This window comes from Thermobia domestica, chromosome 7, assembly GCF_964235325.1.
Source record: "Thermobia domestica chromosome 7, izTheDome1.hap1.1, whole genome shotgun sequence".
In the NCBI taxonomy this organism is placed as follows: domain Eukaryota; kingdom Metazoa; phylum Arthropoda; class Insecta; order Zygentoma; family Lepismatidae; genus Thermobia; species Thermobia domestica.
The window spans coordinates 191,861,822-191,880,794 of NC_137460.1; the positions used below are offsets into that span (position 1 = coordinate 191,861,822).

General features: G+C 36.8%; 2 protein-coding genes across 2 annotated transcripts; both read left to right on the top strand.

The window, feature by feature from the left end:
* Positions 1 to 2,513: 2,513 nt before the first annotated feature.
* On the top strand, positions 2,514 to 10,826 carry LOC145690632 (uncharacterized). The gene is made up of 4 exons (XM_081765710.1): positions 2,514 to 3,689; positions 6,503 to 7,161; positions 8,473 to 8,710; positions 10,691 to 10,826. The coding sequence occupies exons 1-4, from the start codon at positions 3,524 to 3,526 to the stop codon at positions 10,816 to 10,818; spliced, it is 1,191 nt and encodes a 396-aa protein (XP_081621836.1). The 5' UTR covers positions 2,514 to 3,523; the 3' UTR covers positions 10,819 to 10,826.
* LOC145690631 (uncharacterized) lies at positions 10,826 to 16,004 on the top strand. Its single transcript, XM_081765709.1, has one exon. It carries the CDS (start codon positions 10,965 to 10,967, stop codon positions 13,683 to 13,685), a length of 2,721 nt encoding a protein of 906 aa, XP_081621835.1. The 5' UTR covers positions 10,826 to 10,964; the 3' UTR covers positions 13,686 to 16,004.
* The last annotated feature ends 2,969 nt before the right edge of the window (positions 16,005 to 18,973 follow it).

Consider the following 18,973-nt stretch of genomic DNA (forward strand, 5'->3'; position numbering starts at 1 on the left):
AATTCCTGTACATATAAATGAAAACAGGTAAGGAACATGCATCCACGGAAAATGAATGTCACAGGTGCATGTATTGTACCTGGCAGACGTAGATAAAGCGTACATGTACAGGGAATATAAGACAGGTAAATCACTATGTATCGGAAACTACATGCCACATGCATGGGAAATGCATTATTTCACCAGTATGCCCAGGTACTTACCATGTACATGTAAAACACATGCAAAGTACCTGCAGAACGATAGAAAAAATGCAATGTAAATTACATGTTTACATGCGTAAGTTAGGAGTGAAAAACATGGAATGTACAATTCCTGTACATATAAATGAAAACAGGTAAGGAACATGCATCCACGGAAAATGAATGTCACAGGTGCATGTATTGTACCTGGCAGACGTAGATAAAGCGTACATGTACAGGGAATATAAGACAGGTAAATCACTATGTATCGGAAACTACATGCCACATGCATGGGAAATGCATTATTTCACCAGTATGCCCAGGTACTTACCATGTACATGTAAAACACATGCAAAGTACCTGCAGAACGATAGAAAAAATGCAATGTAAATTACATGTTTACATGCGTAAGTTAGGAGTGAAAAACATGGAATGTACAATTCCTGTACATATAAATGAAAACAGGTAAGGAACATGCATCCACGGAAAATTAATGTCACAGGTGCATGTATTGTACCTGGCAGACGTAGATAAAGCGTACATGTACAGAGAATATAAGACAGGTAAATCACTATGTATCGGAAACTACAAGCCACATGCATGGGAAATGCTTTATTTCCCTAGTATGCCCAGGTACTTACCATGTACATGTAAAACACCTGGAAAGTACATGCAGATAGATAAAAGGATACGATAATGTGTACACTAACATGCAAAAGTCAGAAATTAAAAAAACATGCAATATACAGCACCTGTAGGCCCTACAAATAAACGTAAACATGTAAGAAGCATGCACTTGACATAAATTATTTTGTGATCTTCGACACCCAAGTTACAGATCCGGATAGGGGAGGGCAGTGGTCAGGCCCTGTGTTGTAAAGTAGCCTACCATTCCTGTATTCACCTGGTGTAACTGGGGAAATGCAGCCAGGGTGGCCGCACTCTATAGAATCGATACTAGAACCTTCTGAATGCTAACATTCTACCAATGAGAAATACCTTTTTAGTTACATACATGCAGGTTTAAGATTTATGATAGTAACAAATTAGTTTCGTTTCCAAGTGTGAAACTCATGTAGACTTCCAAAATATGAAAATTCAATATTCACATCGGAAATCGTAGACATACGCTTTTTGATTTCAATAGATGGATAAGGACAGAGATGAGACAAAGGTCATGTCCAGCTATCTGTTACCATTTTTGCTCTATAGAGATTTATATTTATGTCTCGGTGTGCTTATTTCTACATGTCTCGGTGACCCGCCTGGTGGTTCTCGGCCCTTTGTCGATGGGGCTGAATTTGGAATTATACGCGATTGGGAATTTCACCATTGATCTCAGCAACCCCGAAAACGATGTATTTGACGCTAATATCGATAATTTTCGATTATTTTTACATGTCTCGGTAAAAAAAACCCTCTCTTTGTGCCTTTCAGTCCTCCAGCCGACGGGGATGAATGTGGAAGTAAACGCGATCAGGAGTTTCACCACTGACCTCAGCGATCTCGAAAACTATGTATTTGACACTAATATCAGTAATTTTCGCTTATTTTTATATGTCTCGGTGATCCGCCTGATGACTCGGCCCCCAGTCGATGTGGCTGAATTTGGAATTATACGCGATCGAAAGCTTCAGCATTGATCTCAGCGACTCCGTAACTATAGATTTGACACTAATATTGTTAATTTTCGATTATTTCTACATGTGTCGGTGACCCTCTGGTGACTCGGTGCCCAGCCGATGAAGTTGAATTTGTAAGTAAAAGCGATCAGGAGATTCACCATTGATCTCAGCAACCCCGAAAACTATGTATTTGATACTAATGCCGGTTATTTTAGCTTATTCCTACATGTCTCGGTGACCCGCCTGGTGGTTCTCGGCCCCTAGTCGATGGAGCTGAATTTTTGGAATTATACGCGATCGGGAGTTTCATCATTAATCTCAGTGTCTCCGGAAACTTTGTATTTGACATTAATATTGTTAATTTTCGATTATTTCTATATGTGTCGGAGACCCCCACCTTTTTTTACTCTCGGTGCCAGCCGATGAGATTGAATTTGGAAGTAAAAGGGATCAGGAGCTTCACCATTGATCTCAGTGGCCCAGAAAACCATGGATTTGACACTAATATCGATCACTGTGGGTTACATCCACATGTGTCGGTGACCCCCCTGGTGACTCGGCACCCAGCCGACGTGGATGAATTTGGAAGTAAGCGCGATCAGGAGTTTCACCATTGATCTCAGCGATCTCGAAAACTAAGTATTTGACACTAATATCGGTAATTTTCGCTTATTTCTACGTGTCTCGGTGACCCGCTTGGTGACTCTCAGCAGTAGCGTACGCAGGAATTTATTTCGGGAGGAGTCCAAACTCAATATGAGAGTATTTTATATTAAAATTTCTAAAGTTGCCCCTAAAATTAGGCTAAATTTACATAAAAGTCGAAATTTCGGGGAGGGTCCGGACCCCCAGGACCACCCCCTGCGTATGTCCCTGACTCGGCCCCTAGGCGATGGGGCTGTATTTGGAATTATATACGGGATCCATAGCTTCAGCGTTAATCTCAGCGAGCCTGTAAATTATAGACTTGACACTAATATTGGTTATTTTCGATTATTTGTACATGTCTCGGTGACCTGCTGTTGACTCTTGGCCCCCAAGGGGGGTGGGCAAGTGAACGCAATCGGGAGTTTCACTATGATCTCAGCGATTCCGAAAACTATGAAGTTAACATTAATATAAGTCATTTTCGACTATATTTTCATGTCGTAGTAAATCCTCCCTTGCGACCCCTAGTTCGAAGTTTGGAAAAAATGCTTCGTCTTGGGTCTTGGCCGTGGACCAGCATACCCGTGACCAAAATTTGATAACTCTCGGTCCATTCGTCTGGCACCCAAAGAAGCATACGCACAAACACACTAACATTTTATTTATATTATATTACTGCACAATTAATTAAGAGATTCTGAAACTCATGGGGCGATTGCCCTCTTGACTTTCTCAAATGACACCCCTGAGTCTGAATAATAAGTTTCCTTTCCTTAAGAATTGCGATATGTGAACAATACACAATTATCGTCATACACATATAAGTTATTCTTATATGTATATTGTAAACTTGGGAGACAATATCGAAAACAACATAATTATAACGTGATCAGAACCTATATGTTTACGCACAGGAAAGACGCTTGGCGCCACAGCGTTCGTTTGTTCGTTGTCAATCGTCTGCTGGTTGTTGACGTTAGGGTTTGTGATCAGTGGTTTTTCTATGGTTGTGTGCTCGATGGTAGCGGATGAATTGTAAGTTTCCACAAGATTACAGTGGCTTTCAAGATGTCAACGGCAAATAATGCGTATGTTGTAGTTGAATGGGATAATAATACTTATTCCATTCTACACCGCAAGAAATGTAAATGTACAGGTAAACTTACACTTGGAAAAGTGTACCCTGTACAATGGAAAGGAAGCACGTGCTACGATGGTAGAATTCTTTATGTAGGTGAGTAATGTATTTGGCTCTAACAATACTTTAACAGCTATAGATGTAATTAATTTAAGATAATGACATATATTTAATGTGTGATTCATTACCGTGTGTTTTGCAGTGAACTGTCGAAACAGAAAATTACCGCGAATTTGTAGTAACTACCGAACGATGGAAATACAAATCGCATGAATCTACGGATGTTAATGACTCAGCGAAGTACATTGGAGAAAATGTCTTCTGGCTAAGTAACAGAGTATTGTGCTCACTTTTAATTCACTGTCACTCTGTTATATTTTAGAAGTATCTACTATTTATAATCCTAAGTTTTTTTTTTTTTTAAATTTATTTATTGTGTGGCTAGATCAACATAAACATGTTTTGGCGCCAAAATAAACTATTTAGTACACTTTAACTGTTGGCAGTCGACCTGAATCTAGATATCTGAGTTTAAATAACACTTTTGTAGGTATCAGAGTAGAATAGTAGATTTTTAGTGATTAACGTAAAACAGTGTGAACCATGTTGGTTCTTGGGGTTTAAGTGCTGTACCGCCTCCAATATTTTGGAAATTACTGGGTGAATTGGATAATTTATTTTGGGGCCTATGTTTAGCAGAAGGGGTCCATCTCTTTTCTCTAAAAAATGTTACAATTTTGGTAATTTCTGTTCACATTAGGTTAGTTTAGGGTAGGTTATGTTAATTTAGGTAAGCTTAGGTTAGTTTATGTTATATTAGTGTATGGGTCCAGCATACTTTTCCAAAGAATGATAGAATTTCGCTTATTTCTACTAATAGTAGGTTGGTTTAGGTTAGGTTAGATTTGGTTACGTTCTGTTACGTCTAAGTACTTGCATCATTCGTTTCTTCTGTAAATTTTCTGTTTTTTACGTGCTTTTGGACCTCTTGTACTAAACATACTCCTATTTTGGTTTGTGAAGGAGTTTGAATGAAAAGCAGATTACGGGAATAGCTGAAATTAAGAAAGTGGTTTTGTAGGCTGGTTTTGGTGTTCTAAGCGTCATTGTATGTGGAGGCGGAAGAGACTATTTCACATAGAGGTACACTTGTTATGATTTAGTGGCGAGAAATGAAGTGTGGAAATGGCGCATATATATCAATATTATGACATATCGTGTGTTTTATAGAATTACGTACACGAAAATAACGAACGTCAGCTGTTGAAATTGTGTGAAAGACACGGTGTACTATTTACAAGTGGAGTGTTACTAGTATGAAACAACGACAAGTGCTATTCAAACTCTTATCATTGCCAACACCCACCTGTTTTCACTACCCTCGCTCATGCGCCTGTTCCTTTACCCGCCCTAACTAACGCGCTCTGCTTTTAGTGAGCACCTAGCACAGGTTGGTTAATGTCTTGTACTGTAGTTTTCATATATACATTCGGACGTCTTATTTATACGCAAATAGTAATGTTCTATTGCAAATTGTAAAAATTTACATGCCTTTGTTTTGAAGGTAATTGACTTGTAACTGAACCTAACCTGGCCTAATGTAACATAACCTAACGTAAAGTAATGTACTCTAACCAAATGTAGTTCATGTTGGTACTTCTTTATCGATTTTCATGTGGTCTGGCGATACAGCACAAATGCCATTTCTTGGGATGTAGGAAATGAACTGCAACATCATACGTTGTAGTTTGCGTGTAGGTTTTGTAAGTCTCGAATGAGATTATGAAGAATAGCTACACCATGCAAACATTACTACTGTGCCTAGATTCGTGCATATTTACATACGTCGGCAAAATAAAAATCATTTGTCTTAACTTTTCTTGCTTCAAATGATTCCATAAGGCATTCTTAAACTCTTACTGTACAGGCCCAAGTAACAATGTACTACTACCGAGTAATAATGTGTGTGTGTAAACCAATTTATAAAAGTTTTGTCTTCGGTTTACAGACATTCATAAAACATTTACTTCTTTCATCAATAAACTTTAGGAATTGCACTACTGGGGAATAAACGAGGTTTATGCTTATTCTAAAAGCGCACCCACTGACTTTAAGTTTTGGAGTTTCCCATTCTAATAGTTGAGTTGATTTTGAGTTCAACGTCCCTTTCAGCAACGAGGCCATATGAAACGTAGACATACTGATTAACAGGAAATCCGAACCACATGAGCTTCCACTGGGAATCAAACCCAAGTTTCTCACGTCAAACGCGCGTGCGCTAACAGCTTAGCCACGATCTATTCTAATAGTCTTGCGACAGCGACATCGCAAATGGACTAACTAATGCGAGAACTGGTGTTTGTCCTGCAGGAGGCATGGAGAATGCAGGGCACTCCGATAGTCAGAATTAATATCGAACACAGTCCTCTTTCATATGCAGTCACTCGTTTAACCGCAAAGTTATCATTTTTATGTCCACATATTTTTAAAAAATCTGCGCCCCTATATTAACTATCAGTACACACTGTTCTCTACGAAATTATTTATTATATATTTGTACTCCTACTGCGAACGAGTGATTTAGAAGCATCGGCTAGATTGAGGTATGCAGTTTCTGTAGTTTGCTAGCTGTACAAGGGACACTTTATCTCAAGCTTTTACCACCCGGGTCAATTAGATAGCCTTCTCACATCTCCCGCAATGGCACTACTTTCAATCGGTCAGTATCTGCCACGATTATTTAACTACTGAACCTACTACTTTTCCTTGGAAGCTGGTGCATGTAATCTGTAGTAGATCCCTTTAACGGGTGGCCCTTTTCTTGTATTGCTTATATTTTATGAAGTGATTATGATGTACCACCGAAAACTTCGGGATACAAATGACATCATGATGGATTTTTTTTTCAGGTACTAAAACCGAATGTGAGGTGGAACAAAGGAAGTTTGTCGGGAAGACGGAACGGGTAATAAGATATGATTCTGGCAGCAGTAATAATTCTGATGACCTAAGTTCAACAGATCCGATTCCAACAGATGAAGAGGATGAAAATCGTAGAAATCCAGGCAGTTTGAAAGAAATATTTGAAAGGAACTTTGAAACTATTGTGAAGGACCCCACACTATGTACGGATAATTTTCCATCTGAGTCGGCTACAGAAACTACACCCGGCAGTAACGTCTGGCAAGAGCAAATAAACAGAACTTCTTGCAACGGAAGTTTACAGTCAGCATCCGCCAGTAACGTTTGTCAAGAACAGATAGACAAGCATCCAAGCAACGCATACTTATCAGCTCAGAACAGTCCATCAGGCTCGAAACCAAAAGTACGAAAGATCGACAAATGTCAAAACTGCAGCGTACTGAAAGAAGAAGTTAATGATTTGCGCACCAAATTAGACGAAGAAAAATGCTTAGTAGATGCTCTAAAGAAGGAATGCGCTTCCAGAGATAAACAGCGGAAGCTCAAAGTACCGAGAAGTGTCAAGACATTCTTGTTCACATTGCTAGATACCGAAGATCTTGAAGAATCCAACCATGAGGTGTCACCATCCAGTCAAAGTAGTAACGTAAGTTTCTTTTCTAGATTTTAAGACTAAGGTTTTAGATCAATTTATCGCCGTTTTGTAGGGAAGGGGTGCGGGCGTACAATTGTTCAAATTCTTAGGGTCATACAAATATGTAAGTGGCGGTCCAAATTTCTCTTTCTGCTTGCTTATTTCAAACTATGAGTAATTTAAGGTAACGGCATAGTCTCTATAAGACAGACAAAGTCTGCATTAAGTATTTTGTCTCTTTTCTTTGTGTGGGGTCGTGGTGGCTCAATGGTAGAGCGTTTACTTTTGATTATTTGATTTGATTATCGCTTACGTCTTTTTTTTTCAGGAGGGAGGCTATATGAGACGTGGACATATAGTTTAAAGTGGAATCCGAACCTCTCTTCCAATGCTCTACCACCGGGAATCGAACCGGGATCTTTTACGCCAAAGGCGCGCATTCTAGCCACTAGACCAGTGGAGAGGGTTACAGCGTTCACCTCTGTTCATTCCATCATTTCATTGGTTCTCATCATCACTGTCTCCTTTAGCTTACTCCACATAACCGCAGAACGGAAGACTCGAAAGTCATTTCATTTTCTCTTTCTTTGTGTGTATATATTTGCATTTCATCTGTGCTTATAGGAAGATTGCACCTCGAAAATTCTTGCGTATAATGTATCCATTCTCGTCCCTTTCAAATGTGATTAGGTCACTATTTTCGGAAAGCCATCATTTGCGGTTTGCTTGTTTTAATTAGATTTGACGGCACTGTTCTTAGATATGTTTCTTTTTGTTTCCTTTTTGCTAGCTGGAGGCGTATAAAATTATATGTATTCCCTAGACAATGCAATTTTAAAAACACGCTCAATTTCGCTGTTGTAGTAGTGTTTGATACATACTGTTCATATGTTGGGCAGTTATTGTGCTTATATACGGTAGAGTTACAATTATCCGGATTAATTGGACTACACTCGATCCTGATAACTTACGAAAATAGTATTTTTATACAAAAATCTAAATTTGCTTAAATGACAAATTAAAGACTTATAAAAACAAAGTAGTTTAAATTTTACATGTACAGTGTGTTAAAATCAGTCAATCAGCTCACACTACTAGTTTCGATGCAGCTAAGTCTCGCATCGTTTCGGCTTTCGTTATATCTACCCTTGTTTTGTGTTGGGGGGGTTCAAGAACCAAAATCAAGCGCAAAAGATTGTTCGTGGTAAGATCGTTTGTTTCCAAAGCAATTCGGGTAATTTTATTTCTACTGTACATCATATATGTAAAAGTAAATGGTAGAATGTGTTAAGATTAATTATTGTGTTAAACTTTTACTTACAGGAATACTCGAGATCCGTACATGGAGATGATGTGGTTCTCAGTCCTGATTACCCTGACATTACAATAAAGCATTCCCGATTAATTCGCTGCGTAGCCAGTGCAGGCCATTCTGCTACAAAGCTCACGAGAAATCTTATGTCGTGCTTTTTTGATGATGATGAGCTTAGTACAAGTTCAATAACTGGTCGTGGCAAAATAAAGAAAACACTGTCTCCAGATATTATTAGTGCTATCAAAGGTATGTTAGGTTTCATATGCCTTTCACTTATAATTTTTGTTTCGCATTTCTTGCATAGTACATCGTGGAGGAAGTGGGCTATATTTTTAAATACAAATTGCTACTTCTATAAATCTATAACAAAACAATTCTTTATTTATTTGTATCATGTTTAAGCACAATAATTTAGCTTATGCTGTATTCATTTTTTAATTCTTCCTTACTGGAAGTGTGAAAATTTGCTGGTTTTGAAACTGCTCCGGTAAAGTGGATCCCTGGGGTCTTCTGTTAATGGGCTAGAATCCTGTAGCACAAAAGGTGCTGAACGAGAAATTAAAGACGCCGGTCTGTAACCTTAATTGTCCTATCAAAGTTTTGTCAAATTACAGTGAGTGATAGGATGACCTGTAGGTCTGAGGTACATTATGATTTCTCCATTGTAGAAACGTTTCAGAACTCCAATGACCGACTTGTCCAATGGCTATAACAATACTGCAATGACTTGAGAAACTCGTACATGTGTGCATTTGTGTATCCAACAGTTATATCTGCATTAAGTTTACACATTTTAAGTTATGCCAGTCATTAATTCAGTAAAAGAACCTTTAAAGGAGCACTGCTGGAAAGGTTGAGCAAATTGGACTCTGCTTCACTTTAGCTACCATGCCGGGGTCCACTTTATCCGCCATCAGTAATTAAATATTTTTACATGATGGTTTTGATGTTCTTGTAAGGTCTAGTCAAGACAATGCCACCTATTTGTTCTTAATATAACATGAATCTAAATGAAACTAAATACATAAGGAAAGACTTTTTAACCGTTCGAAAGTTTTGAAGTCTGCTACAGACATAAATTTGCGTATTCTTATTTGCATTCAATGGCATCTTCAGTGAAAGCTTTCACATAAGAGTAAGCAATTTGCGTTCTCTGATAATGTTGCCAACTCACTTCAAGAAAATCGACAAAATAAAAAAAGGAGGGTCTGCTTTAGATGACGGGTTCGCCAATACCCGAATTCCCTCTAATTTGACCTCGAATATATATATATATATAATATATTTTTTGTTTTTTTGTTTTGAACAATGTCAGTACTGCAATTCAATCTCAGTGTTGGTGCGAGAGGATTTATGACACTTCTTTTTCACGTGTAAAACTCTATTTACTGTTTCTTTATTGGTGTTAGTAATTGCTCGAATTTTCATGTAGCGGTTTCGAACAATTGTACCGATTTTCTACACACATTCTCTGTCACAGTGGGTTTTTGGATTGTCCCTCTTTCCCTCCTTCCTTTAACATTCTTAAACCACTCGAATACGCGTGATAGATAGATACTGATCTCCATTAACGTATGTGAACAAATTGTAAGTTTCTGTGGCGAATTTTCCAAGTTTTGTACTTGTTTAACTTTTACACTTAGCATGATTCCGACTGATCCACCTGAACCCTTCTCTTGGTCACCGACATGACCCGAAATGAGAAGAAATCAGTCCAGGATTGAATGGTACGTTATGGCCGATTAATTTGCCACTTCTTTACCCAATCCTATCGCTACTTGACTCATAGCTGTAAAGAACCCCCGCTTGGTCTAGTGGCTAGCACGCTTGACTTCTGTTCGCGTGGTCCCGGGTTCGATTCCCGGTGGAAGTACAGTTGAACGATCGAAGTAGTTCCGATTCCACTATAATCAGCAGGTCATTCTCCTTTAGTGTAGCAGACATAACTGTGGGACGTTAAACTAAGTCAAACCAATCTTATAGCCGTAAAAACTATAAATACACTTCTAAAATACTCTTTAAACAGAATGTAACTATTTCTTTCTTAACAATAACTATATCTGTAGTTGTTAGTTTCTCTACTGTCCACCCAGTCACCTCCTACAATCAGTGTTCATTGTTCAATATATGACTTTTTTTTAACTTGGAGTTTGTTTCTTTCGTTATATTTTCAGCTTAGTATATGTGTAAAAGATCCTTGTTGATAAGACCTTTCTTTGATCACAGATTATGTTCTCCTCAAATTTCCTAATACCAAGACGTCTGCAGTTCACGCAGCTATGACGGACAAATGTGTACAGGCGGCTCGGAAGAATAGGCACGGAGACAAGCAGAAGGATCAAGATGATCAGTAGAGTTTGTGTTAATTCTGCTTCATACCAACAGTATAATAGTAATTTGTAGATACAGTGTATATATGTACTTTTGAGTTATTGGTAGTTACATTTTGTATGTTCATTATACGTGTTTAAAATATAGTTACGTTAACTTACAAACTACAATGAAACGAAACTACAAACAATATGTTGCATGCAACAGTCCCACTCCCTCGGTGCTTCAGGTACCAAGAAAAACGCGATATAGGTGGAATAAGCGTTTACATGTTAACAGAGTAAACACTGAAATTCCTGGCACTCAACGAGGAGGTACATTATGTAATAGCCTTAGTACATCGTCTTGTTCTTCACGGGAAAAGGATGAAAACAACCATTATTCTTCGATACAATCCGATAAACCACAAATTGACCCTTTTCCCAATTACGCGGGCTTAAAAATCGGGGAAAATAAGTTGACAGGCAGTGTAAGCGTTGGTTCATCGGGCTGTATCGATGAACAATGTTCGTTTCCGGCGTTTCCTCTTGAGGAACAAAACGAAGTACTTCACGGCACATATTCACAGCATCCTTTTAAATCAACGTTCGACTTTTCGCCTGATAGTTCAGAGTGCAATTCCGAGTTAAAAGATATTTCTGTTCCTGAATTGCAATTAAATGTAGTTCATAACGTTTCGGGACCAAACAGTTCTACATTGCAGGAGAACGTTGAAAGTAAATCTGTTATAAAAATAATGCAGTTTGTTCATAAGCACAAGCTCACGAAAACTGCAACATCAGATCTTCTTAGGTTAATGCATTCTGTAAATATTAAAGAAGTACCACGCACGAAATATTTATTATTGCAAGAATTCATGGCTTTACGTAACATAGAAGTCCAGCGGCATTTCTTCTGTTGTCAGTGTGCATATATTCACGATTCAGCCTGTGCTTCCCTTTCATGCAATAACTGTACCAAACACGTGTGCAAAAAAGCTCACTCTTTTTTTACTGTAGATATTGGTAAACAACTGGAGAACATGTTTTCCCGACCACATTTTCTGGCAAATCTGTCAATATCGCAATCACGTCAGGGTAACTTGAGTAGTGTTAGAGATGGTAAAATTTATAGGAAATTCAGGGAAGAACACCCATTATTAGTGGATGAAGATGGAATTTTATCTTTGACAGGGATCATAAATGTTGATGGCGTTACCTGTTTTAACAGTTCTCATATCACTTTCTGGCCATTCTACATTTCCATATTAGAAATAGATGAACCGATGCGATGGAAACCAGAAAACATTCTTCTAGTTGGATTGTTCACTTTCATCGGACTTCCAGAGTTGCACGTTAAAAAGAACGATTTATTGCATTCTGTATTTTATTCATGTGTAGCTGCACAATTGAAGAAGTTTGAATGTGGTGTTCTTCTACAAGGACAATATACTTTGAAAAATAATGTTATCACTCAGGTACGCTTGCATGCCATTCTTGGCACGTTTGATAAACCTGCAAAGTGTGCTGTACAGCAGCTAGTACAATTCAACGGCAAGTTTGGATGCAGTAAATGTCTTCAACCAGGACAGTACTTACAACATGGACTACGTATTTATCCGTACAATGTGGCACATCCTAAAGGTCCGCTGCGAAATGACGCAGACCACTCTCGACATAGTGAGAATAAAGAGTTTGGTGCTAAGGGGATAAGTGTATTTGCATTCCTTAATAATTATCAGATTATTGAGAGTACAATGATAGATTACATGCATTGTATATGTCTGGGTATATTTCGTTCTTTAGTCATGAATTGGCTGGATTCCAAAAACAAGGATGAAGTGTGGTACTTAGGCCGCAAGATTAATGTACTCAACAAGCGTTTGACAGAAATAAAAACGCCATCATGTTTAACCCGTTCTCCACGATCGATCAAAGAACGTCGAAATTGGAAAGCTATCGAGTTTGAGAATCTTTTCTTACTGTACTTTCCTATATTTTCTGATATTTTCAATAATACTGATTATTTCAATCACACTTTGCAAATCATCAAACCAGTGGCGTGTTTCTTATCAAGTACAATTTCCGTGCAACATTTGGATGCAATGGAAAAATGTTTGCATGCATTTGTTTTCCAAACTGAACATTTATATGGTAGGAAGCATATGAGTTCTAACGTACATGATTTACTACACCTCACTGATTGTGTCAAAAATGCAGGACCTTTGTATTCTTTCTCATGTTTCCCGTTTGAGTCACTAAATGGAAATTTAAAACACTACATGCATGGAACACAAGAGATAGGTTCACAGATTGTTAATGGCTTTGCACGAGAAAATGCGTGTAGCGGAACATCTGCAACAGTTAATATTACAGAATTCCTTTTAAGTTCAAAATCAGTCTCGTTTGCCAATATCACAAAAACTGATTGCTCTACACAGTATATTTTAACACAAGTGTCCGGTATTCCTATTACAGCAACGTGTTTTTCTGGTAAAGAAAGCGCAAAAATATATAAATGTTCTCGAATAGGTGATATACACACAGGAAAAATGCTTTTCTGCACTTCTAAACACTGCACTAACAGGAAGCACGATGACAGTTACTTTTTGCTTGATGACTGTAGCACAGCACATGTTTGTAGGATCATAGAAATATATGTTATTGAATGCGAATCTTGTTGCAAAGAGCATATATATTTTTATGTTGAAAAGATGGAAGCTGAAACTGCTTTCACAGAAAAGTGGTACAATCTGCCCATAACACACGTTTTTCACTGTAATAATGATTCGTCTGTTACTCATGATTATGTCATCCTTACGAAGGAATTATTATATACAAAAGTCATATGCATAAAAGTTGGACAGGATAGGTACTTTTCAACCTTCTTGAATTGGGTGATATACAATTGAACGCTACACCTGAGTCATCTGCAGACGAAGAATTTAAGAATAGCAGTAAGGTACTTTGCAATTATTATGGAATGTAGAGTTTATTAAGTTAATAGAACAAAACTTGTATCTTTTGTCTTACAAGGGAAGTATCAATGAGCTCATATAGAAACCTACCGTAAAATTTCACTCAGAGAAAGGAAGTCCCACAGAAAGACCACACACAAAAAAGCAACTGCGTTTTTGAAGTGGAATTAACCGAAATGGCAGATTGAAATGTCGCGTATCCATGTCGACAATTGCACAATCGTTCAGTACCACATCTTGTAAACTGCCTGTTAATAATAAAAAGTCAATAACAACAATGTGGGTACATACTATACTTAAGGGGAAGTCGTACGGTAAGGTAAACCTTGACAGCAGCCATCTTGAATTCAGGTCAAGTTTTGTAAATGGGAATAGGGCAAAGTGATACATGATTTTGGGCAAGAATTTAAGCAGTAAAACAATGGTAGCAATAGTTTTAAGATACGTACATTTGGTAAAAAGTTACAGGCATATTTGTTGTGTATATTTCCATGCACACAACTCCCGAATGAAGCAGCTGCCCAAAAGTAAGTTGTCGCTATTGAAATATAACTAAAATTTGTAACTAAATGTTACTAAAATTTGAGACAGATCAGAGGAAAATTGCACATACAGCATTTAATATAAGAATTTTGTTATCAACTATTTTGGCTAAATTTTCGTATTATCTAGTCTATCTCCGCTCCTATTCAACAGATTTGAACCATATTTTCAGAAAGTATTGAGTTGTGACCACCGTAATTTCAAACAAATCATCAGAATTACATGGTGTTTAAACTATTTTGTATTTTACCAATGGAATTTTCGTTTTTCCGGCTTGTATCTCCACCCCTATTCAACCAATTTGGACCAAATTTGCCGACTAATCTCCTACAAGTGTGTAGCTTTGCTTAACAACATTTGGGACAAATTGGGAAAATATAAAGGGTGTTTCCTATATTTTTGTATTTTACAAATTGTTGGACAGCTGCTTCATTCGGGAGTTGTGTACATGGAAACATACACAATAAATATGACTGTAACTTTTTACCAAATGCATGTATCTTAAAACTATTGCTACCATTGTTTTTCTGCTTAAATTCTTACCCAAAATCATGTATCATTTGGCCCTATTCCTATTTACAAAACTTGACCTAAATTCAAGATGGCTGCTGTCAAGGTTCACCTTACCGTACGACTTCCCCTTAGGTATAGTATGTACCCACATTGTTGTTATTGATTTTTTATTATTAACAGGCAGTTTACAAGGGGTGGTACTGAACGTATTGTGCTATTGTCGACATGGATACGCGACATTTCAATCTGCCATTTAGGTTAACTCCACTTCAAAAACGCAGTTGCTTTATTGTGTGTTTTTTCTGTGGGACTTCCTTCCTCTGAGTGAAATTTTACGGTAGGTTTCAATATGAGCTCATTGATACTTCCCTTGTTTAGACGCACGGTTAACATTGTAAACTTGCTTTTGGTTTAATATTCACTGCTAAGATTTTCATAATTTATATAAAACGATGGAACAAAGAAAATATTGTGTTTTCTTTGCAAGAATTTAAAAGATGTATTTTCAGTCTTTATATAATATACATTTGTATGAAAGCATTTAATTATTTCTTTAATAAACAAAACGAATCTTAAACGTGTGTGTTTCTTTGTTGTAAATACATTTGAATTTCACGCTGGCGACATACAGCAAACCTGTTTGGAAGAAAAACGATAAATTGTGTACATCAGTATATCGTAAATTGCTTTGTTACTCAAAATATAAAACTACCGTTCAGACAGTAAGACATGAAATAAAATTTATCCAGGTCTCTTTTCGGGTCAAAACGTGGTGACTGATTGGCACAAACATTGTTTCCAAACAGGAAAAGGTAATAAAGTATAAGTAAAAATAATGGGGAACAACCGTACTTCAATGAAACAACTATGAAAGGCAACATGATTATTATTTCTTTAATAAACAAAACGAATCTTAAACATATTTGTTTCTTTATTGCAAATAATTCGCTGGCGATACACAGCAAACCTGTTTGGAAGAAAAATGAGTATATCGTAAATTGCTTTGTTACTCAAAATATAAAACTACCATTCAGACAGTAAGACATGAAATAAAATTTATCCAGGTCTCTTTTCGGGTCCAAACGTGGTGACTGATTTACACAAACCTTGCTTCCAAACAGGAAAAGATAATAAAGTATAAGCAAAAATAAAGGGGAACAACCGTACTTATATGAAACAACTATGAAAGGCAACAGGATTGCGTCTAAATATCTTTCGTTAATCGTAGTTTTTCTGGCATTTCCTGTTAAACTTGCTTCTTGGAAATGGCATTTTAGTCGAAAATTCGCGTTACTCAGTTCTTCCATCGTTGTTTCGTATAGCATAGTAGCATGTACGAAAAATGTTTTGTAAATGTATTGCGCTCTCAGGAAACCTAAATATTCCTTGTAAGCAACGAAAGTGTTGTAAGTGCTAGCCTAAATGTTCATGTAGGTGACACAAATGTTACCGGCCCATGTCAAATGCTGTACAGGTATGTAAAATCTCTTGCCAGCAAGGAAACAGGTGAAAAACATGCGTTGTTTTATGTGCGAAACATGCGATGTATATGCATTGTCCTAGTACCATTCAGGCATGTCGTAAGCAACATATACGCTGTAAGTGCACGTAACAAGCATTGTGTATATAGATTATATGCACATGGCATATAACTAAAGTAGATAAAATAACTGTATTCAAGCATATAAAAGTAGAAAAAATCAGAATTAATTAGCACTGTTGCATAGGATGTACATGCTGGGTAACATATACTTGAAGAAAAATAATAGACGAAGAATAAGTATTTAAGAAATGACCTTACGAAAAGTAACAATACTGACTTTCACTCATTTATAGGCGTGCAAGGAGGAAAGGAAAATGTTCAACAGATTTTGTACATTACCGACTAGCAAGTACATGAAGTACAAGTAAGAACTAATTTACATGCGTGTTCCAAAACTTTGTATATATTTTCTTTTCTCCTTGCACACTTGCAAACTAGGTTTTGACCTCAAAAGCTAGTTCCATTACTCTTCGTAATGTCATTTGTTGCATAATTATTCCTTATTCAGTATTATATGTTACCCTGCATGTACACATGTCCAAAATGATTGTCGCATATCTATAACTGTCTTCTTGGAAGAATATAATTTGATAATGATTTTGCAGGGTACTTTTAATACTGATACATGTGTATAATCGGGAAATGTATATTTGTGGTAAATTACATGGGAAAATAATTATACATACGAAAATTAGAATGAGTAAAACAAAATATTGCTAAATGGACAAAGAAGTTTCATTTTCGTTTTATTGTTCTTATTTACTGCTCTTTTGACATTAAATTTGCCACATACGTGTCTCTGCTGATTATACACATACTAACATTATAAGAAATACCGCGCGAATTCGTTATAAAATTATATTTCTACAAAAACATATTTATAGACATGCGACAATAATTTTGGACATGGGTGTACATCACATGAAGTACTTGTGCAAATTAATTCTCAGAAATCTATTTTTCTACTTTTACATGCATGGCTATCATTTTATCTGCTTTAGTTAACACAACGTGCATGTAATCTATATACACAATGCTTGTTAAGTGCACTTCCGGTGCATGTGTTGATACCATGCCTGTATAATGCCGAGACAATGCATGTACATAACATGTTTCGTACATGTAACAATGCATGTATTTCACCTGTTTCCTTGCTGGCAACAGGTTTTATATACTTGTACAATACATGGGGCATGCACCTGTAACATGTATGTTACATACCTTAACATTCTATTTCCATGCAATGAAGCATCTAAGCTACAGGCCTGTTTCGCGCATGTATAATACATGTACAGCACATGTTTCTTACATGTTTTACATCTGCTACATGCAAGCAGCAGAGGCTTTCCAAACCCGTAACATGTATGTGGCATGTACCTGTCACATGTACAATTTTTATAAATTCTCCACCTGTAACATGCATTTCACATGTATGATTTTTCCATGTTCTCCACCTGTTACATGGAAGCAGCAGATGTTTTCCATACCCGCAACATGCATTTCACATGTATGGTTTTTCCATGTTCTCCACCTGTTACATGCAAGCAGCAGATGTTTTCCATACCCGCAACATGCATGTCACATGTATGGTTTTTACATGTATACATACATTACATGCATGTTTCGTAAGTACTTTTCACATGTACCAGGCAAAAGCTATTTATCATACACGCGTATAACTTGTGTTCAGCATGCATGTTACAGACATTATACATGACATGTACATCACATGTTCTATACTGGTACAGCGGCTGTACTTGCACGTCTTCTTCGCTGACAGGCACTTTACATACGTTTTTATGGTAGATCTACTAGGGTATCTACCATACAAACACCTGTGCAGTAATACCTGTTCATGCCGTGTACATGTTTGCTCAACATGCATGTGTAGGGCGTTCAAACTGGGGTCATTTTCAGGCACCTGCACATGTGCCTGTCCCACAGGTGGATAAAGGGGCTGTGTTACATGCGCCTGTACATGTGCCTGTTTTTTTCATAAGGGATACTAAATGTACATATATATTATTAGGCCATACTAGTACCATTAGTATGGCCTAATAATATATATGTACATTTAGTATGTTACATCATTATCTGTTTTCAAAGATTTTGAATTAATGGGTCTTAAAACTTTAAAGTGTTCTTTGTTCATTATTTTCATAAATATTAGTAAATCCAACACACACAAAAAAAGCGTTAAATAAATAAATAAAAGTAGTTAAAGTCACTTAAAACTTGATATGCAGATGTGGAATAACAGGAATCCGTTGAAGCTTATAGCTCCTGTATAATTGAAAATCAAAGTTTTAAATGACAGCAAATTTCTTGTAAAATTGAAATTATCAACAAAAATGTGTTTGATACAAAACGGTTTCAATCATGTTAAATATCAAGACTTGTTACTATATTTTCGTTGTTAACACACACTAATGATCACATAGGGCAGTTCTCTTCTCTTCCTAGATCTATGACAATCATTTAAGCTCTGTATGATCTGTACGTACTGTACGCAGGTACTGTTACGTAACTGTGATCATATAAAATTACAAGCATTTGATCAATTTCTTAAATTAAAATTAAAAATAAATAAATAAATAAATAAAAATAAAAAAAAATGAAATCT